This window comes from Oryzias latipes, chromosome 10 (assembly GCF_053564925.1).
Source record: "Oryzias latipes strain Hd-rR chromosome 10, Olatipes_Hd-rR_3.1".
In the NCBI taxonomy this organism is placed as follows: domain Eukaryota; kingdom Metazoa; phylum Chordata; class Actinopteri; order Beloniformes; family Adrianichthyidae; genus Oryzias; species Oryzias latipes.
The window spans coordinates 11,814,416-11,837,780 of record NC_136246.1 but is presented as its reverse complement, the minus strand read 5'-3'; the positions used below and the strand labels follow the sequence as shown (position 1 = coordinate 11,837,780).

The following is a 23,365-nucleotide window of genomic DNA, read 5'->3' as shown; positions in this document are numbered from 1 at the left end:
TTTCAAAATCACCCAGAAAGATTTACAAAGAAAAGGTGCTCTTCTTTACAGCTGCAGCACGGGCGTCTTGCAAGGAACTAGGTTAACCTCTTTTGCATGTTTACTTGCAGCCAAAAACAAATTAACCTCCCAAGATCAACAATAAACCTAATTAGAGTTGTGTTCTGCTGCAGACATCTCTAAACACAGATCACAGCTTGTTGAGAGATGAACCTCCATCTGTCTTGCTGCACGCTGGGAGGAGGGACTCAAAGAAGATGCGTCCCATGATTCCCAGAATAGAGTTGTGTGTGTGTGTGTGTGTGTGTGTGTGTGAGCGAGCGGGGAGGGGGCAGGAGGCCCGACTGGCCAGGGGGTTACTTCCCTGTGTCAGTTCTTATTTTATGATGTCATGCTGCAGCGGGAAAGTGGGACATGGCACATGCAGGGAGAACATGCCAGTGGATTTGAGAATGCAAGGTGGTGATGGTGGGGGTTGCTGTCACGCTAAGGGGCTCGGACAGCAGCAGCTCTGCCCTGCAACTTGACACTCGGCGCTGTGGCTCAGATAAGCAGACGGGAGCGCACACAAAGGGGAGGAACCTGAGGGGCAGAACACGTTGAAACAGATCCACTATTATTTTACAAACTGAATGAAACATGAATATGCATTTCAGTTGAGGCTCAAATTAGAGTAGAAGGTCTCACTTTTACTTCTTATATCTCTTATACAATGAACAAACTTTTAAATATCAATCCGTGGGAATGAGATATATTTTAGTTTTTTAATGTCAGGACACGGGCTCCGTAGTTTTCAACAAACATCTGCAAGAAAACAATTGTTAGCAGTGAGTTCTAAATACGTTTGCGCAAGAATCAATGCATCTCCATTGAATTGTTACTGTTCTGTCACAGTGTTTAACGTCACATAAAACAGATTTGATTGATTCACTCAATATTGATCACTTTGGTGATGCTTTCAGCTCTGGTACGTACTCCAACAGCCATAAATATTCAACTTTGAACAGGCAAAAAAAAATTCTTTGTCCATCTTCTATTCCCTCACATAGAAAGCTTCTCACTGGAGCACGGAGCTTCTTTGGAGGAACAAACATCTGCTTTTCATCAGATCTCCTTGGGTTTTCCCTGCTGATCTGTGACAGCAGAACAACCTAAACCTTTCTGTTTATGTTAATGTTTTTTTAAAGCAAACACACACAAAAAACAATGAAAAATGTACATAATGGCTAATGAGATTAACACTTATACACCTATTGATGCCACTTCAACTCCACCGTTTCCTTAATTTAGCATTACTTTATAGGGCCTTTATCATGCACAATCACAGTTTTGAGCTTTTAAGTAAATTGTAATGTTCAATTCTCAAAAAAACATCCTCAAAGCAATATTTTGATCCATTCTCACATTCCTCTAAAAACCCACTCTATGATCACCAGCCCCTCCCATCCCACGAGAATGAGCGGGTTCTCACATTGTGACGTCGATAATTTATGGTGCCAAAGCTAATTTATTATTATATATAAGGATATAGTTTACTCTGAAAGGCTTATGAAAAGCACGATAAAGGCCCTATGGAGCATTGGTAATTTGATTCCGTCATAGTTGGAAATAAATTTAGGCTTTAAAGGGGTTAAAAAGAAGTTGCAGCTTTTCTATGAATCAGGTAAATCTATCTAAATTAGATGTAATCATCAGCCAATCCTTTTTTTAGTATTTCTTTGAAAGGTTGCATCTTGTAAAATTATACAAGTTTATGATTAAAAAAGAAGATCAATTTAAATAAAGACTAAATTGTATTAGTAAAATGTAGTAGGATTTCTATTTTTGACTGAAAAATGTTTGTTAAATACAACCTTTAACAATGTTCTATTTAAACTTTGTCAGAGGAAAATATAAAGTGTGAATTCTTGTCAATGACATCCTGTTTGTATCACATTGGCGTGTAAATATTCCATATTAACCTTTGTGCTGACCTATGACCCCACCCTTACGTTGACGTGTTCTCCCTACCATGACAAAGGTGGATAAAGATGGAAAGATTTCATGTAATCCATGGACACCAGTGAAGATCACAAATCAATGAAGAAAAAAGGTTCAGAGCACTGTATAGTGGGTCTAGATGACCCAACTCCCAATGTTAAAGTGCCTAGGATAGCACAAGGGTTATGAGAAAGAAACGACACATTTTTCAGAATCAGTTTATATAACAAAGAGGCTATTACTCAGTACCATATTACATTACATATATATTATGGAAGGAGAGTATGCATAACCATTTGTTGTTACCAATAATACAAATAAACTTAAAGTGTTACAAATATAAATGTTTTTTTTTTGACATTACAGTTTAAACAATGACAACATGGAAGGTAGGCAGGGACATGGCAGCTGACGGTCAGACGGGGTTTGTTGATAGAAATAAAACATCGCTGGTTAGTTCAGTTACAGTTCTTCCTCCTCAAATGAACAGTGAGGGCTGCAGAAGCAGGAAAGACCTGTTTACAGAAGAACAAACTGAAAGTATTTCACTCCGTTCGCGAGGAGAATTCCTTTGCAGTTTTAGAGCAAATCTTTTTATTGTCAAAATATGTTGGTGGGGTAAAAGTAGAGAACACGTTGCCCCCTCACCTGTCGCCAAAGGAACAGCATCTTTACCTTCATATCCCTACCTCCTCACTATGAGCACAAGCCACACAATCATTTGATGGGATTGAGCACAAACATGATGGGATGATTAAGTATTTTCCTATCAGATTTATTAAATAATCTCCTAATCCTAAAGAGGGAGATTGAATACAACCACATACAAAAACAACTAGGAATGTTTCAACTGATGTTTTATTTTGAAAAAACGTGATGTTACTAGGAAGCTTTGTAGGACTTTTATTTCCTTTTGTTGTATTTTTTAGCAGAGGAAGTCACTTCAGTGACAAGTTAATGACAGTTTTTAAATCTAATTTCTTAATTTGAATGAACGATTTCTCACAAATGACATAAAAAGAACCACCTCACAGCTATTAAGATGACATAAAATCTGCTACTTTTTTATGTCACTTGTTACTTTCTTTGAATATTTATCAAACATTGGCCAAAATGAAACAGTCTGCATACCGTGACAAACTTTTAGCAACCTAAAAAAAAAGATCTACAAAGGATTTCTTTAAAAAAATGACACATGCAAAAAAAAAAGGGGGGTTTAGTTAAATGATCTGGCAAGTCACTGTTGAGCACAGCCTTTTTTTTTTTGTTTGTTTGGAATGAAATATTAAAGTGATGAGAAGAAAACAAAGGTATTCTTCAGTGCTTGACATTGTACATGTGTGATGTAGCAGTGAAACAAAAGGATGAAAGCAAATGGAAAAACAGGAACCACTTCCTTTTGACAGCACGTCTGTGTTTCTGCAGCGCACAACAAGTTCTTCTAACTCCCATCACTGCAGAGTCCCTTCTGCAGAAAACTCATTCTCAATGCTTTCTCTCTGTGACTGCCAGAACCCCATATTCAGAGAGGAGTTATTGTCTCCTTAAATATGCAGACTTCTCCGAGCATTGTGGGTGCACCTTGAGCCGAGATGATGTGTAAAATTGCATTTTAGGAGCATGCGGGCTTAGAGAGGTGGCTTCGCGAGACAGACACATCACAAGCAGCACTGGCAGATTGTTTAAATGAAAAATCTCCATCTATTCAGCCCAGGAGTCAAGCACGCTGAATCCTATTTTTCCTGGGATTCTGTTCCGATTACTGAGCTGGCACGAGGCACGCACAAACACTCAGCCCACGGAGGAACACACAGACACACAAAGCTTGAAGCAGCGTTGTGGTTTTAACTGCAGTAACTCCTGTTATGGTTAAAAGGGTCACTTATGTTATCAGTGCTGGGTAATTGCAAGGCGTTTGCAGCAGCGTCCCGTCTGCTGTGTCTGTAACTGTGGTGGTTATTATGCTGATATAATGGCAGCTAACAGTTCAGGGCGGTGAGGGGACAGGCCCGCCCAGCACAAATATATGAATACCCCAAAAAAAAAAAAAAAAGGTTCCTGTCTTCCACACAAACATTTGTCGTCTCTTTTCCCGTCAGTTTGCAGCCGTTCAGCTGCAAGTTAGGATTTTCCTTCTTCAGGCTTCACATCTACTATGATGAAAGTTCAGTTATTTGAATGCAGTCCAACAGCATGACTTCCACATTTTTCTCTATGAGCTTAAGACTTCTTCAACAAAACTGGAGTAATGTTTTCACCCTAAGTTTAAACACCTTTAGTATCAGAGTTAACCAAAAGTTTTTAAATACTTGGTTCACACCAGGCTCGGAAAGACGCGTTTATGTGACTGCTTCAAATGAAATGTGCATGTAAGCGCGCTCAAATGTGTGCTGCGTGCTTCCGTGTTCAAAAATGTCCCGTTCACGTGTCGCTACACAAGTTTTTAAGCACGTTAATGGGTTCTTCCTACAAAATGCGTGGCAATTGAACGCACGTTGGAAGGTAAAGCAGTCAAACTCTGACCACTCGGGGTTTGGGATTCTGTAGTGACACGTGAGTAGCGACCTTTTCAAAAACCCGGAAGAACCAACTGTTGAAAATTGATCATGGGGGAGAAATTAATACTTGTGGTTTGTACTCGGCTGAAACTATTTGACACCAAGTCTTTTATATGTTGGAATAGAGCTGTGAAAGCTCTGTGAATGCTAAAAGCATGTTCAGAAGCCCATTAGAATGTGGTGCACATGCCTGGTGTGAACGTAGATTAAGAGTGGAACTTTGTGTGACACAAGCAATGAGCAGTTGTGTCCTGTAGTGACCCTCCATGGTGTGAGGAGCAAACAAACACCTCACTCTCTTGTGTTAACAGTCAATATAACTTCAAATATCTTAAAATGCACCGTGTTGAAGTGTTCACCGCTGTGAGTCCAGGAAAATAATTGCTACTGAAAAGTGTCTTGAGGAGAGAACAGGTGAAAAGCTCAAACGAAACTAGCGCTTCCTCTTCAGCGAAGAGTCGAGTCTTCCTGGAAGACGTCAGCAGGTCTCCCAATTAAGAAACGACTGCCGTCCTTTAATTAACAGTCTCTGGTTGCAAAATGTCTTCTTCAGTACAATGTCACGTCGAGTGATTCATGTCAAAACTGCGCGCTGAGTGTGGCACTATCCTTAAATCAAGATTAAGATGTCCGGAGGAGCAAGATAAAATGGAGTTTCATGCATTTCAAAGAGCAGAGTGTTAAATGTTTGCGTCTGTAAATCAACAGCACAAATGAGAAATAAATACGTAAGGCTGTGAATAAACACTGAATGTCTGCATCGCCACTTCAGTGACGTCTGTAGTCTATAGGCAGTTTTGTTCCATACTTGGTGCCTGTGGCTGAGTCTTTGAGTGTGTGTGTGTGTGTGTGGGTGCCACAGTGAAGGAGGTCTGTTTTTCCTCAGATCTCCTCCTGGTCTCCTCTTCGCAGGCCTCTTTGGCACTTGTCTAGCGTCTTGTGGTAGGCGCGGGTTATCATCGAGCTTGGTAGTTTGTGTTGTGGCGGGAACGGGACCTTTCCAGGACGGCACGCCGGTTGTCTGTTTGAGAAGAGGAAAAAAAAAAAAAAAGGAAAAAGAAAAAACAGATCAGATTAAAAAAATGAGAAACACCTTTCGACTGAGAAAGAGCAGGGAAAGTGTTGTATTGATCTCCTTTGGCAAAGGAGTGCTAACTGAAAGACTGTATGGAGAAAAAAAAACGACTAAAAGAAGAATAGAGGCAGAGGAGCAGCAATGTGAAGCAAATCCATGCTGATTGAGAGCGAAGCAGCAGGGGACGATGGAGAAACAGAGGAAGCTGCTGGAGTGGAGGGGCTTGTGTCTGGTGTCATAGTAACTCCGTTTAGCTTCTGATCCCAGCTTCCACTTAAGAGATCCTCGTCTATTCTCACTTCTCATGAGCCCAGCAGACAAAAGCAAATGCAAACATGGAGGAACTCACGAGCTATTGAAAACCACGCCTGCAGGGAGAAGGTACTAAACCTGTAATGAGTCTTCCTACAGACTAGGATGGTTTGTTTAGACTGCATTCACACCAGCGCAGTTTGGAGGACTCGGTTCAGTTTGGGCAAAGTAAACCATGAATTTTTACACTTTCAACATCTGAATGTTCAAAAATCCACAGAAAGAGAGAAAAAAGGCCAGAGAAACAAACAACTATTGGAATCAAACACATGCATATATTCAGTCAGCTGTTGGTGACACCTACCGTATTTTCTGCACTATAAGCCGCACTGAAAAGCCTAAAAACCACGGCGTTTCTTATAATCCACCTTCAACATGGATTACCTTGATGTTGAAGTGATTATAAGAGGCACAGGGTGCTCTGTCAAAATGTCAGCCTGTTGGTTTTTTTGGAAACACGGTTTGCAAAAAAAAAAAAGTGTTTGCATTATTATGATAAATAAACTATTATAAATACGCTAACACGGCTAACGTACCATGTTTTTTCTTCCATGTTACATCTTTACATGTCTTTACGTGTTGGCGTAGTCACGGTAGGGTTTGTTTTAGTGGTATCTGTCTGTTTTTTTACGTGTTGCAAACAAGGTTGCAGGTTTTGTGAATACTCTAACGTAGCTAATACTTATAGCCATATTTTTAATAGTCACAATTCTTTAAGATTTTAGCAGTATTGGTCATTTCCATCAGTTTGTTTTCTTAAAGTTTGCCAGCCCCAGCCATACAAAAGGCTTGCTTTGCACCCAAGTTGTGACAGTTTCTTCTGAGCTGTCTAAAGTGAAACAGACTGTTGCTTTTTCACTTCAAAAAGCCTCTCGTCAACCAACGGGATGCTTTTGTTGTGAGGAAGAACATATTGAGCCGATCAGCAGAGAGAATTTGTTTGTCAAAACCCATGAGCCAAAAAGATAATCCAAAGCAAGTCCCATAAGCTCAGCAACAAAAACAAAAATAAAAAACTGCCATAAAAAAGATGTTTTGTTGTTGCAAATTCTGCATTTCAATTTTTCATCATGAGCCGTTTATTCATGGCTGCCCAGAAATGCCCGTGACATCGTCCGGTCAGCCAGGTGGGCAGGTGGAGCTGGACGGAACCAGGAAGTGCAGCCGCAGAGATGACTGCGGGCGCACCCACACAGGACTCCTGGTGTTTGTGTGCGGATGCCAGTGCACCCATCACTCAGTGGCTGCTGCTGCGGGGTGCCAGGCGTCCGCGGCTGGGTGTTGTTTAATGGCACTCGTTCCATCCATCATGCCAGGTAATGAGCTGAGAGGGGGAGAGTGATGGCTTCGAGACATGCACAAACATATGCACACATAGAAGACATTAGAGTGGAGAGGAAAAGAAAAGGCTTCCTCCTCCGATTGGATACAAAGCATCATGCAGATGGTGAACAGGAGGAGGGAGGAGAAAGGAGGGAACAGAAGGAGCACCAGGAAAACAGATCAAGATTTGTTCAAGAAAAATGCAAAAGAAGAAAAAAAAGGTTATGTATTCTCTGCGTCCTACCGCCTAAGACACGTTTATGTGCTGTACGGGAGCGTGTATGCTAACGTGTTCTGGCAGGGGATCCAAACACATCATGACTACTTATCCACGCACTCATTTCTTCTGTCCACAGGTTGTGCTTCACTGTAAGTACAGCTTCCACAGGCTTTCAGCTTCCACAAAGAAACAGGGATTTAAAAAAAAAACTAACAATAATACAGGGCCAATTTTTATTCTCTATGAGAAAAAGTAGATCATCCACAATCTATAACTGCCAATCAAAAAAAAAATCCCAGTTTCTTCAACCTCATTTCTGGGCAAGTGGCTGCCTTTCACCTCTCAGAGGAACCAGAAACAGAGAGCGGAGAGGATGCAGAGCCGTCATCTACAGCTTTGGTCACTGTGGGCTCCATCTACCACAGAAAAGAGGCGGGGCTGCGAAGCATGGTGGAAATCCTCAAAAGGACAGAGAAAGGCCACATTTGCATTCAGGGCAAGAAAGAAAAACACTAACTGGAACAATCAACAACAAACTTTCACAAACACAACCACTTTGATTATTCATTAAGACTAACTTAAACTATTTATGGGCATGCATGTTTGACCAGACACATCGTTTTGATAAAAAAAAAAAAAAAAAAAAACTAACTTCGATAAAAAAAATAGACAGTTTTATGTGTTTGAGGAATCATTCAGCATGTTTAACACAGAGTTGGTTTTCTGTGTCTGCTTTATTTGACAGGTATGAAAGCTCACCTGTAGAATAGTGTGGACTAAACAAGCCAAGGCTGGACTCCCTGAAAACAGTGTTATTTTATTTTATTTTGTTTTGCAAACTATCTCTGGGTCCGTTACTGTAGTTATTCAGTCCAAGCACACAACAACTTTCCAGAGGACTGAAGAGCGCAGAGGAAGCAGGTGTTTAACCTTCATGGAAAAATAAGTAAACTAACTACAGGCAAAAGTCAAAAAAACTTTTAAAAATTTAGTATGGTCAATAAGGTCTTTTAAATGTCAAACACTAAGAAAAAAAAGGGACTAGTTCAGTTTTTTCTTCGTTCCGCATCAGAACTGGATTTCGGGATCAGCGCCCCCAAAAGACCAGCTGCTGGAGGAGTTAAATCTGTTTTTGCTGGCTATGTAGCTTTTAGTTTGCTCCTAAAATTCTCAAGTGTAAATAAAGACAAACTAAATGATGATGGGGAGTGATGTTCGTGTCATTCCTCTGCAATAAAAACAAGTCCTGAGAAAGCATGCTACGGTTAAGCAGGTCAAAACTCAAAGAAGAGTCGCGCAGGTACAGCAGCTGCTCATTTGGAGGCGGTGTTGTCCAAAACCAACGCAATTCGCAAGTGCTTTGATTATCATTTATTAATAAACTCCTTCATCTTCACATTATATCATAGTCACTGACATTTTCCACAGTTTTTGTGCCTCAAACTGAACACAATGGTTCCTCGCTACATCGTACTGTAGTTAACCTCGTAGTTTTTTTCAGTGTAATTTTGGGTGCACTGTGTTCTGCATCCTGATTGGCTGTTGACATGGTCAGTCCACCTCCATCTAAATCTACATAAATCTTGTTTTCATTCTATAAAACTGGATTTAATTTTCTGTGAAGGTTTGATCTTTGAGTTATGAAACGAGAGAGAAAAGTGTGAAAATGCTCATGTCTGTCTGAGAAAAGTGTGTAGCCAGGGGTTTTACAGCCTAAAAACATCTGCAATGCTTTCACCTGTGGCAGGTTACTTTAAGAACCTCACTCCCGTGATAAGTGACAGAAAACTAAATTGTGACTGTGCCCAAAAAAAAAAAAAAAATTAACTTTTTCCAGTTTTTAATTTTGATTTGATTGGATTTTTTGATTTGATTTGATATGGTTTATTTCAATCAATCAAATAAAAATAATACACAACAACAATACAATCATCAGTTATACATTCATACAATGACGAATCAATCTTAGGATATTTAGATTTAATGATTTAATCACATGGCATCACCAAAAATGCCAGTTTGTCAACAGCCCCTTCTACTTTTGTTACACACGCAGTGTAGTTAACACTAGTAGCAGAGAATAATGAGCAGACTCTGGTTTTGGTTGGTAAAAGAGGCAATTGCTTGGAAATGTTTTTAAAAAGGCTATTAGTGTTGCCACTTTTTGAATCTCTTGAAAAGCACTGTCTGTTACTAAGTAGTGTTTGACAAGTGACAAGTGCCCTCTAAGGGATTTGGTCTCCAGCCTAATAGTCCAAATATATTGGAAAGCCTTCGTCAAAGATGTTGCTAAGGGGGAAGGGAAATTTCAAGGAAATTGCATATCCCGTCTGACACTCTGGGAATGCAGAGCTTTTAGGTTCTCCAGAAGACTTTTCTGTTCTTCCTTCAGGTGCATGCAAGCCCATCTTTTCTCACCCCACATCAATTTATCACAACAATTGAACAAACAGCAGCCATTTCTACTGGGAGACAAACATTACTGCCAGACTGTACTAAACTGAGAGCTTCAAGTGCACACTCACACGGAAAAAAGTCGAAGGGGTGAGATGAGGGGAGAGGAGGAGAGATCCACACAAAAGAGATACTACAGGGTTTTTGTGCACTAATTGCACAACTCTTTCTACCCGCATCGGTTTTGATGGCTTCTTTACCTGCTTCTCCCACAGGCGACATCTTTTGGAGATACAGTGGCAGCAACGCAGAAGAGCACAAGAACAGGTGAAAGAAAAAAAAAAAGAAGAAGTGACAAAGAAGAGCAGGTATTCTATGTCACAGCAGGGGGATGTTGGCGTCCCAGCACTTAATTAAGTGCAGGCAGGCGGCGTTTCTCAAAACGCTGTTAAACGCACCGAGGGTTTTAAGTGAAGGCGCGCTGATATGCAGACATATACATCACATGCACACACATGCAAACACATTGTTCCTCAGGTTAAGTCTTACAGATAAATGGCTCAGTGCACCGCTTTGAGGAAAATCGCACATCTCCTCAGCTACCAACACACAGAAGCAAATCAGCGCATGTATATCGAGATGATCCAGGCCACCAGGGAGACGCTCTGAACGGGATAATAGAAGGAGAAGAGGACGCTCAGATTATTAAGCAACTGAAGCAAAAGCCAGAGCAGAACAGTTCTCTGACTTTGCGGGGCCTCCTGTGAGATGTCATCCACTGTTATGAAATTCCTCAAAAGAGATTACATATCATTACATCCTTTGTGTTCACATCGTCTTTGGCTAATTGCACAAGAATTACACGATCACAGCGCGCTGTGATCTGCAAAAGGAGGAAATCCAGCCGCTCATCAAACACTTTCAGCATGAGATGGTTTGAGGAATTACCTCTCAGTGGCCGGTCTTCACAGGAAGACTTCTGGGGGATTATGTTCTGCTAGTTGAATATCGTATGGGGAAAATCAAACTCTATAGCGGCATCTAAATATGGCGGCCATATTGATCTCGGTCTGCTTCACATAATCGCAAGTCTAAATGGTTTCGGAAGACAAGCAGAGTCGAGCAGCTTTTGTGGAGAACATTGATTCTCCTTTGTGTTCTTGTTTTGAGCGGTGACACAATGTCTCGGATGTGTTGTCGCCTTTGTGTAATCCTCGCCGCCTGAGTCACTCTGCGATTCATCTTTTGCGACGAGCTTCAGCATAATAAAGGTGATTAAATCTCAGCTTTCTGCACATCAACATGTTGTGTTTTCTTCCATGGAGAAGAGAGGAGCGTCTCCAGCAGCAGCAGCGGAGACGGAAACCTCTATCACCCGTTTTCATCTCACCCACTCCCCCCCCACCACCACCAGCCTCTAGGCCACTGACTAATGGAGCTCCCCACACAGAAACAAGATACGGCGTGGAAATTGATGTAGAGCGAGTGCAGCTTTTTCTTCTTTGGGAAAGTTATGAGCTGCAGTCATTCACTTGCATGCGCACACCAGGAAAAGTGCAGTTGAAGAAAAGGTTTCAGTATATACTGTATGCCCCAAAATGTGTCAAACCTGGGGTTAAATGTGTTGCTCATGGGCGCAATGACATATATCTTGTTAAGGCCAGGAGTGTTCAAACCTCTGGGACGGTGAAAATGTGTGAGAGCTAACCAATCAGCCTACATTTGTTAAACCCTTATAATAGCGATATGCAGAGGCTCAGGACAAATTGGGATACTTTTCACTTCTTCACAATGAAAAGAAATATATCTAAATACATTTTTACTAATATCTAAGTGAATTTCATATTTGAAGAGCAGAAATGAAATAAAGAAAAAGTCTGTCTGAAAGAAAAAAACTTTTATTAACATTAAATCTGGGTTTATATTAAATATTACACATTATTCAGTGTTAAATGCTCCCTGTAAAGATCTAAAAATTAACAATAACTCAAACAGTTATCCTATTTTGATCTAAGTAACAAATCCATCTGTTCCTGTCATTTGGCCCTTAAGGCTCTAAAGGTCAAGTAGCCACAGGTTTACAACAGTTTATAGAATAATTTAGCCAATCACAATCAAGAAGTTGTACACACAATTTAGAAATTGCTGGGGCCACAGATTATTGATTTTATGACGGGAGATTGCTGACCTGGAGAAATTTGACGTTGTGCTACATTTAGCCAACTAGCCGGACTTTGGACATACCTGATTTACACAATGTGAATTTAAATATTTAGAGGAGTTCAATTTAAAAAAAGGTTTTTCATTTCTATACATATCATTTTTAACTTATTTTACTATTGACAGCAGCAAATACAAGTTCCTTTCAAAATAAAATACTCCTGTGTCAAATAAGATCCTCCTGCTGCAGCAGATTTGCTTCAATTTAAAAATGTAAGAAAGCTAAGTCAAAACCTGGCATTTTTTTAATCACTATGACCTTGGGGCTCCTTTATCTTTTTTCTCTACTTTCTATGAAATATAAATGTGACAACATTGGTGTAAAATCCCCCCAAAAATGTTTTTCTCCTCAAATGTAAATTCAATTCTACACACTAAGAACTTTGCCTCTGTTGTGCAGCACAAGATAAGAATATGGGCTTTAAGGTAATTCTAATAATGAACCCCTCTGACAGTACAGATTAGACATTTTATCATCATTTTGCTCAAAATCTAAACTTTATTAACTCAAAACAAATTAACCAATTAGCCAAATTAATTACAAACCCATTATTTATTCAAATTGTTAGCATCATTAGCTGCAGCCAAAGAGCCACAATGAAGCAGTTTTTGTTCGTGGTCCACAGCATCTCTCTACCAAAAATACATTTCTATTTCTTGCAAAAACACTGCTTCTAACGTTTTTAGACCTTTGGTCAAATTCTAAAGTAGTAGTTGTTAAAATCGCCTATAAAATATACAAATTAACTGAAAAATATTTTGAATTATAAAAATGTTTTTGTAATGTCAAACTGTGGAGTTAAAGAAAGAAAAAGAAGTTAACATTTTTAACTCTCTGCCACCAAAGCTTCATTTAATTAGGGCTGGTTTGCTCACTGCCTCGATAGACAGGAAGATGCAAATTAACATTTTTTTAATACTTTCACTCTTCAAACCTTATCCCAGTAACCAGCAGCCAGGGGCTCATCCAAGCAGCAGTTCAAAACTCTGAAAATTAACATAACTAATGGGGTGGAAGAAGATGGAGGTTTGTCTTTAAGGTGCTTGTTTCTTCCAATTAGATTGAAAAAAATGATATGGACAGTTGGGTTTTGAAGGACGGGGAAACATCTACTTGTCCATGTGAAAGAAAAAAAAAAGAGTTTAAACAGTTGATTACATTCGAAAATGCTTTAGGAAAATTATCAAACTACAAAAATATTGCTATTTATGAACAAAACTTGAGGCGAAAGTATTTTTTGTACATTCACTAGAAAGTTCAGGGTCGGATGTTTGCATAAAAACACGTTAATTAGGCCCAAGGTTCTCTGAATATACATGTATTTTTAAAATCAATTAGATTTTAAGTCTGAACTCTTGTCAGTAATTTTTAAAGAAGTGTTTGAAAAAAGTAGAAAAGGGAATTCTGCTTATAGTTCAAGCTTTGTGTTAGGACTGATAATGTTACATGCAGCACTGAAAAAAGGCAAGAAAAATTTCAAAATCTATTGTAGCTGTTATCAAAACGTCTGAAGTACAAGGTGAAGAGGAAGGAACCATCCTTTGACAACAAGAGAATGGGTCTCATTCATGAACCATACTTGGAAACAACAACCTTACTTTCTACAGATTACTTACAGTTATTTGTTTACCAAATGCACCACAATGGAGTTCGTTCTTACCTGAAAGCACCATGGATCACACTAAAGCACATTTGTCGTTGTAGAAACATTAACAGCAGGATGAATTTAATGCGCTTCATTTGAAAACAACTTTTAAAAATATTTTACTGACTTTTTTGATAAAAATTAAAATAATAATAAAATATTACAATGTCAGTTTGCAGACAGGTTCTCTGTGAACAAATAACACAATCAACTGTGAGCTCATTTAGTCTCCTGCTTTTAATTTGCATAACAGATAAGTTCAAGCTCTGCGTTAAGGTGAGAAAACCAAAGACATCTTTTTTATGAAGCCAAAAAAGGATGAACATAAAATAACTATGACGCCTGACTGAGTCTTGAAAGAGTGCAGTTATTTATTTTTGTGCCTTGTCCAGCGTATGCTGACTGCTCCATGCTTATATGTGTCATTACAAAACATCAACGTGATGACTCTTGCAGCGATTCTTTTATTCTGTTTTTAAAATCCCAGTTTTCCTGTTTGTTTTTTTAATCTTTTTGGCCGTTTTGCTGTCTCGCTGTAAAACCTATGTCTCATGTCTGTAAGGGAATCAGCAGGGGGGTTTCTATGGCACTTTGATGTTAATTGGGAAAAAGCACAAACTTTGAAATAAGAAACACCTTGGATTCATCCATCTAATGAGCAAAGCTGTGAACATTTCTGCTGGATTGCTATGTTTCCTTGGAACATTTAAAAATACTTTTTGGAAAAATGTTGTCAATCAGACCCAATATATGTAAGAAACAAAAAAATTAAATAGCAAAGGAGGCAAAAAAAATAACAAATAAAAAAACAAATTCACATAAAGAACTGTTTTTTTTGTTGAAAATGAATTGGAAAGTAGACCTTAAAGACCCACTCTGATGAACATTTTTTTGTGTTTTTAGCACTTTCTTGTGTCATTTTTCTCATGATGGAGGAATATATAACGAAAATTTTGATTAAAACTGCATTTCTGAGTATTTCTTTATTCAAATTGTTTTCAATCGGTCGCAGAGGTAAAAAATACAGTTCCAGCTTTTAACAGTGATGTAGGTATCACAGTCGGTGGGCCACAATCATCCTGCTCCGCTCCATTCTGATCCACTTTCAGACAGATATATCCATGTGCGTCTTTGTTTTCCTCGTCGGAGCTGGACAGCTCCAGTATTGCTAACTGTTTTTCTTCCACCGCTAATGTTAGGTTGCAGGTGTGAGGAGCTGTAAGCTAGCAGGGCAGAGTGTGTGTGATGGGAAGTGGGGGCAGGTTTACTCTGCAGCAACCCTCACAATTCAGAGGTGATTTTATAATGAACTACAGCTGCTCTGCAGAAACTATGTCCTAGAAAACAGCACAGGTTTTTGGATTTTGGCATCATTATAATTAAAAAAGCCACAAGGAACACTTTTAAAGTAGATTAAAAGATGATTGGACTGCGTCTTTAAAACAATCTTCATGTTACACTTTTTTCCAGAATGCTGAACTATGCTGTCCTGTTATCTTGACCTTTTATGGTCACATGACCTTGCTTCTTACAGCCACTCACTTTGACAAGTCATTGCACTGCAGGCTTCATTTTTTTCCCTGTTGAAACACGTGAACCCGCTCACATTCGACATGCGGATGCATCCAGTCGCAGTCTTTCACAGACTCCTTTCAAGTGAAGCCCAACGTTAACCTGAAATGTGTCTGAGTTAAGCGTAAAGCACCTGCGGCCTGTGGAAAAGTGGAAGCTACAGTAAATGAGTAGGCTGCATGAATGTCAGAGGATCTGAAAGTGAGGGGGCAGCAATCCCCATGTTTTGGTGTTTTCATAGCCAGCATGTCATAGTAGGCTGAGGTGATCAGGCTGACAGAGGGAAATGCCTGAGACAGGCCTGGATAAACACGCTTAGGCAAGAGACTGAAATTCTCTTCTTTTCCTGCATTTCTCTCTGCTTCTCTAATCCACGCTATTACCGACATGAACTCAGATGTTTACAGCAAAAACTAGCCTCTTGTGGTTGCTCCACATTCGTGGAGCAATAGGAACATGATAAACATCATGTTTCGGCTTGAAATGGACACTGTGTACCACAGAATTTGGATTTTGCAAGCGGGTTTACAAACCTACATTCTTGGGTTGACAGTTTGTGTACAGATTTCAGAAACAACATCCCTTAAACTGACATTTAGTTGAGATGGATGGTAACAAGGAGATGCTAGTAGAGAGCAAGTGGTCATAACACCCACAATTAGCTTTGACAGCATAGACAGCATAGGGATGGGGTTAATATTTCCATGATTCAATCAGTGCTCCATCTCTGTAGGTACTGAAATGTGCATGGCTGCCTGCAGTGAACTCCTCCGTTTGGCTTAACCTAAAAGAATGTGGCACCTTTTTTTAGATTTTTCCTTCTTCCTTGTTACTTAAACCATCATCCTTTTGTGAGGCATACCCCACATAACAAAGGGACAACCCTTAACGCATGTCCCAGTCCGATCACGTGATTGGAAATCAGCCAAGATTACGTAGTTTCAGACTCAATCGGAATTGGATGTTGTATCCTGATCAAGGATCAGATATTCATTTATTAACTATTTTGATCAGTGTTATTATTATTTCAAACAAATGCTATGGTAAAAGGCTGGATATTGTGAATGGATCACGATATTTTTATTGTTGAAGGGTGCAGCAGAATACGGCAGCAGTTTAAGCAGAAAAACGCACACAAAAATAGTCGGTAAATTTAGCAAGATATTCATTGATTCAGACAACCAGGCTCAATAACTCTTAATAAACTTCTTAAACTAACAGCAAGTGTCTGCATCGATTTGTCTAGACTCAAACAACGACCTGCAAAGGCATTTCAACAGACAAACGATGGGGTTTTTGTTTCTTTTTAAAAAGAATTGCTCTCCCTTTGCTGCAGACAGAGAAGGCAGCCAAGGGACCATCTTTTCAGAGAAAATAACCCATAACCTCTAAAAAAAAGAATCAAAACAAATAATTAGCAACATTAATATTGGCTAGTCATGAATACTCATCATCACATTCATGATACAATTGGAGAAGAAAGTCATCATTACCTTTTTAAGACTTTTTAGTGAAGATATGAATCACATCTGATCAAAAATGTTCAGTAGTTCTGAAGATTACAGTCATCAAACTTTCTTACATGAATTATTATCACATATTTTTACAAGTTAATAGGTAATTATTTTTTCTAGTCGATAGTTGCACTATTGTTGAAGAAACTTCACAGAAGCTCTCTATTGAATAATTTGTTAATAAAACAAAAATTGGGACATTCCGGATCTGTTTATTAAATGAGTCCATTTTTTAAATGTGTTACAAAAGTATTGGTTTGGGACTCAATTCTCAAAATCAAATGAGTCACAATCAGGTCTGGGTCAAAAAACGCAAAAGGATCTGGCTGCAGACATCAACGGACAGAACTGGACGTCTTTGAAGAGAACCAGAAGTCACCCCATATCCTTCAAAAAACCCTAACAGTTACAGACTTTTTCTTTTTACCATCCTGGTGACGGTTAGGGTAAGTTGTATAATTTGTGCTACCAGGTAATGATGTCAGGCACCATCTTGTCTGCAGCCTTTTAACAAAACATCCTCCCTTACACTGTCACACGAAAGTCGCATGAACACAGCATTTAATGCCCCTCCATTGACTTACTACCCCACACTGCTTCCTTAATGCCAAGTGAAAAGAGCTTGGGCAGAGAGTAATGCCTCCTGACTGCTTGGCACAAAATCTGTTCCAGAATAGTGAGGAATCGCTGCACACGCTCCTACACAAATGCTTATTTTTCAAGAGTGATGAAAACTACTACTCTGCCTACTCAGTGGTGACACTTTGACAGTTCTCACCGGGGACAAAACAGCACGACATAAAACGTGTCTTCGCCACATGCACTTATTCGGCGTGTTTGTGTGCGTGCCAGTCTCAAAGAAAATCCCCCGTGTTCCTCCTGGAGCTTGGTTAATGTGTGCAATATTTTCTGATAGAAAACAGCAAAACCTGGCAGGCCACAGGTAGCACAGGCTTCTCATTTGGCCCCTCCGGTTACCAAATCTTCTTAAAATATCTCTGCTGGACTTTATTCCTCAGTCACGGCACAATGCCTCCTGGCATTCTGGGTTCCAGCACAGGCGCGCGCAGCCCAAATGAACAGTTATATGAAAACACTTTTTCAATCGATCAGCACCCGAGGCAGAACTCTCATTCATGATTGTCCTCCCAGCAGTCGAGTTTCAGGGGGCAAGCATAACCATAAAAGACAACAAATATGCTTGAGAGCGGAGCATTTCCCACCTCTGTTTGCCTAATGTTACAATTTAGTTAACACTTGTAACAATATCTCTCTGCTTTGCCTCCACACAGAAATTAACAGAACAGCCCACAATAATGTTTACTGAATTTTTAAATCATTAAAGTGTCGTTCCGATCATCCTTTAAACTATTATGAAAGCGTTCCCAGTGGTCTTTCAAAAAGGATACTGATGTTTTTAGCCAAAATGTAAAACAAAACCTGTGTTGTTTTCTATGACATAGCTTCTGCAGAGCAGCAGGAGTTCATTCGAAATTCACCTCTGAATATTGGGCGGGACTGTTGTCTTGGAGCAAGTCCCCCTCCATTTCCCGTCATCCTCTTGTTTACAGGCTCCCTCTAGCTTACAGCCCTCACATCCCAAAGCTAACACCATCAGTACAACAAAAAGGATGATCAGTTGTGGAGCTATCCAGCCGTATAGTTTTCAGTTAGATGACAGCTCAGATGAGGAAAACAAAGACGTCCATGGATCCATTTGTCTACTAGTGGATGCATCAGAACGGACTGGAGCAGGGAGCTTGTGGCCTGCCAAAGGTAGAACCTGCTTCACAGCTATAAGCTTTTTCTGACTGCATTTTTTCATCTGTTCCTGATTTACAACAATTTGAATGAAGACATACACAGAAATGCAGTTTTAAGCTTAATTTTCTTGATATAGGTCTTCCATCATGATGAAAATGCTACAAGAACATGTTAAAAAAAAACACCCAAAACACCATTGTCAATGGAGTGGGCCTTTAAACAGAAGCTTTATCAGTAAAGATTTAATTTGATTAAATAAAACATAAAAAAAACCCTGATTCTGAGAGTTTACTAACGTAACCCTGTTTTCCGACGCTATGCGTGAAAGGCTCTCATCATTGTCAAATGTGCAGAGTGAAGTAAAGCTTTTGATTGTGGGCTTCAGCAGCAGCCTGTGTCCGTGACCATAGGGCGTCCAGGAGCCATGGAGAGCACAGATGGGGCCTGTGGCAGAGGCCTGGGCTTCACAAGCCTGAGCCAGGAGAGAAAGTAATCCATCAGGCCAAAGCACTGTGATGCCCAGGGCCTTCAGTCACTGATCCTATAAGACTGGCTGGGTCTCTGCGGGGGGCCAGACCCCCTGACAGAGTGGACATCAGTGCCCAGCTCGCTCCACTGAGGCTTGATCTGAACGGGACTGAGCCAAAGTGGTGACCTGCTTCTATTTGGACTCTTTAGCGGCTCTATGTAGATCGAAGATACCAACCAGTCTGTGCTGAAGATGCTGTGCTATAGTAAAAAAGATTCCCCATTTACTTTGACCATTTAACCGCAGCAGTTTAACAAAATAACTACAAAACGTAGACACGTGTCATCCTGCCATAAATAATTCATAACCCGTGTTTAATTCATTGCCTTGACACAGGCATGTAACTGTAGCTGTAATGAAACGATACGGTGTAAAACTTAAGATGAAGCGATAGGAATGTAATTACTTTATCCGACTGTCTGATGAGCAGTCCAGGTCAGAGATTACATCAGGCTGACGTGCTGCAGGAACCAGCAGCCGCCAAGGCAGGCTGCATGACTGACAGGTGAATGAGTAGACAGAGAGATAGTTAGACAAATGGAGGCTAAGATATAGTTTGACAGACAGATGGGAGCGTAAATGGATGGTTTGGCAGCATGATAAGGTAAATAGGCTGATGGATCACCAAACAAATGTGGAAGGAAGAAAATCAAAAAAAGAAGAAAGGAGAAGAATGCCTGCCTGCAGACAACAATAGATAGGAAGCCAGATAGCCTGATAAACACAGATGGATTGTGTTGATACACGGGGAGGCGGGGCAAGATCGATAGATTGTTTTATTCTATTTGCTTGGCAAACTGGAGATTTGATGTGGCTGGCATCGAGACGATCTGTTTCTAGCCATGCCAGCCGTGACTGTTACAGATGGCGAGATAGCGACACGTCTCAATCTTTGGCTAGCCTGACTGCCGTCTATCTTAGATGGAGAGCTAACATTGTATCACCACTTCTTTTGCTGTTTCAAATGCCATTCGATGAGCCCTGAGCTTAGGCAGGGATTTCCTAGCATTGGCCGGTCTCAACAGTGACCGAGCATCAAAAAGTAAAACAGCTGAAGGACGGAACAAAGACTTTTGTGGCTCCTGAAAGGGGAAGGAAAACAAAATGGATGCCTTGACAACCCGACGCCTCATTACTGCGGCTTACGTTTATCGTGTCAGGAAGGAAGACAAGGATGTGCAAAGTTTAGAAGCAAGGGCTCTCCTAGTTAGAAAGGTGGCTTCTTTCTGTGGCTGCTTGAGGGACATGGGGGTGCAGTGCAACAACATTGATGAGTGCTCCAGGGCTTATAATAGACAGGAAAGGCCTAGAAAGCATGCCCTTTAGAGGTGCAGCATCTCTCACTATCTGACAGCTTACAGGCTCGAGGCTTCACAATGACACCTTCACAGTGCGCTCCGGATGACACACAAACACACATGCTCACAGGTACGGAAAAGTCTCAGAAACACAAATAAGTTCGGCACACAAGCACACAGCGCAGGAGCGGGCACGTGCGTGCGCTCACACTCCCTCCTTAATCCATTTGCCATTCGGAGATAATACCTGACGAGTGGAAATTCTGCATGGTGTTGACAGTAATAACACGTATAAAACAAGCCATGCTGTAAAAACATCCCGTATTCGCTACAAGAATGGGCTGCTGGAAACAAACATCTGCTTATGGCATGCCAAGGATGCAATGCAGCTCTCACTGTAAACAAAAATACAGCTAAAGCCCCATTTCTAGGGGGAGTCATGAATTTCTGTCAGAACATGGCAGCAGGAGAAGAAAGGAAGCAGCCAGTGGGGCTTTTATTGTCCAACAGAGAGCAGGATGTTCACCGGACCATTTGCACAACAAATGACAGCTCACTCCGCAGCAATGAATCTCCATTCTCATTATAGGTGTAGATAAACAACTTCTAATCCTGTTAAAATGGCAGTTTAGTAACTTATGAGCTCATTAGGAGAGATCTAGGCTTCCTTTATATTGAAATTACTCCACAGATCTGAGCCCTTTAACATCTGATGGCAAAAGCCTTTTTAGATTTGCGCAAAACAAATATTTGGTTCCACTTTTTTTTTTTTTATACCAAGTATTTGACTTTTCATATTTCATATTTTCTTTGGTCTATAATCATTTTTCAGAGACTGGTAATGAGTTTCTTTACCCCCTAAAAAAAGTTGAGTAAAAAGTAATAAGAAATCTACAAAGCTACAGATCCAACTGTGCATTAGAGGAACGTATAGGTTTTTGCTGGACATTTGGTAAAATTGCTAAACTGTGAGCCACAAAGTCACATTTCTGTCAAAGAAATAGAACTGCAACTGGCCGACCACTGTGGAGTTTTCCAGCAGCCGTGTCCTCTCAGAACTCTGCACATCTCCCCCATCACTGATGCCTTTCCAACTCAATAAAACATGGTGTTGTGTTATTTATTTATTAAACTCCCTTTTGATGTGTCCCAACTCACAGTGAGACTGGCCATGGAGATCACAGAAGTCTTTGGAAGTGAGCGGCGCTGCTCTTTCCTCCGTGCGATCACCATCAGACCCATTTGGCCACGCCGGAGATGCTCCCTCTGCTTCCCTCTGGGACGCAGGTTTCTCTGCTTCCAGAAACACTTTTCACTTTCTCTTTTAATATAAATCATTCATTCTGGGAGATGCTCCCTCATGTACACAAAACACCACAACCCTTCCTGTGATGGGCTACACTTTGCTACCTTCATGTTTTTGCTTTTGCATCACCCATGTCTGTGTCACTGAGGGTTTTAGGGCGCCAAACCACAGGTGAGGGGATGAAAGATGAACATGAAAGCAGACACGCTGAAGATGCAGAAGTACATCAACTTCTGTTTTAAATTGAATCCATAATTTTCTAAAAGAAAGAAAAGTTATTTTTATTTTTGGAGCCACAAACACCCAGAAGAAAGTGCTCATTCATTCACTTTGTAGATTTATCTGAGTCAGGCTTGGAGTTGCGATGTTGAGGTTGGTTAAAGCACTCCTTCATTCAAATTCCTCAGCTTTCTCAGTCAACATCGACCACTTGAATGAAAAAGGGCCATGTGTGAGTATCCACACTCCCTATTTGTGTCTGAGCTCCAAGCTGCAGGTTGACTTCATATACTCCCAGACCAGACATCGCAGGCGACAATGGATTCTGTGTGGATGAAAAATTCATCCGTCTCGTTCACTTATTCATCAAGGAGGAAGATTTTTCTGCAGGGACGCCCTCCAGAGATGTGGCACTCACATGTCAGGCGGCCCGCCGCCACTCTGCCCACGAGGTTTTCAATAAAACAAGCAAACAACACAATTCCAACACCTATAAATAAGTGATCATTCCTGAATAAAGTGCTGTACACAAACCTCCCTCTCTGAGGCCACTCATCACACTTTAATGGGAACCTGTACTGGCCAGAGTTATTTCTCTTCTTTTTCTCCCTCAATCCTTTCAGTCTTTGTAGGGAACAAAGTAAGTTACTGGGGCTGCAGAGCCAGAGGTGTGTACACATCTTCTTCATGCCATCACCTGGTTCAGATAAAGAACAGCACGTTTCATGATTTATTAGGCTATCAGTGTGTTCCACCCTTCCACTCTTCTCCTCACATCTCTCCTATGCAAACAAGTCTCAAACAAGCCAGCCGGCACAAACTCTTTTCATTAGTTGCGTCTCTTCTTCTAAAGACAGGTTGTTCACTGCAGTTTAAACTGCTGCAGCTTGCCAGATGCTTCGGTGCCTGTCAACGCGGTGCTATTGTTAGTTAGTTTTTGATGAGATTAACGTGGCAGAAAAGCCATCCAATAAGATATACTATTGAGAATATGAGAAGGGATCACGCCTAATCTGAGCACCTGCGTCTTGGCAGTGCACTCTGTTTTTTTTCCAGCCAGGCCAGCAGACAAGCACATACAAAAGAGCCGCCTACACACACCCACACAATCAAAAAAAAGAAACTTAAACATCCGCTTGGGTCTGATTTAGATGCATGTTTTCCTGGGGCTCAAAGGATCATAATTACCATACTTTAAAAAAAAAACCAAACACTGTTCAGTTTTAAAATATGAAAAACTCAGAGAGAAGGGAACAGAAATCCTTCTAGACAGTGTCACAACCTAAAGTTGCATTTTTCTTATTTTTCTACTTAGAAAGAATCTAACTGTGTTTCTACATTTTGCTGCCTCATAGAACAACCATATTTTCTGGAGTTTATGTCCGGAAAAAAAAAATCATATTAAAGAGGGAAAAAACAATTTATGTAGCTCTGG

The 23,365-nt window shown here is 40.4% G+C and overlaps 1 protein-coding gene across 12 annotated transcripts in view; it reads right to left on the bottom strand.

Moving 5' to 3' along the window:
• Positions 1 to 2,184: 2,184 nt before the first annotated feature.
• diaph2 (diaphanous-related formin 2) overlaps positions 2,185 to 23,365 on the bottom strand; it is a 426,471-nt gene continuing 405,290 nt past the window's right edge. For all 12 annotated transcript variants that reach the window (XM_078953946.1, XM_078953948.1, XM_078953953.1 and 9 more), the window contains one exon: positions 2,185 to 5,559. In XM_078953946.1, the coding sequence (XP_078810072.1) occupies positions 5,495 to 5,559 (65 nt within the window). In that variant the 3' untranslated portion in view covers positions 2,185 to 5,494. The remainder of the gene's footprint in view (positions 5,560 to 23,365) is intronic.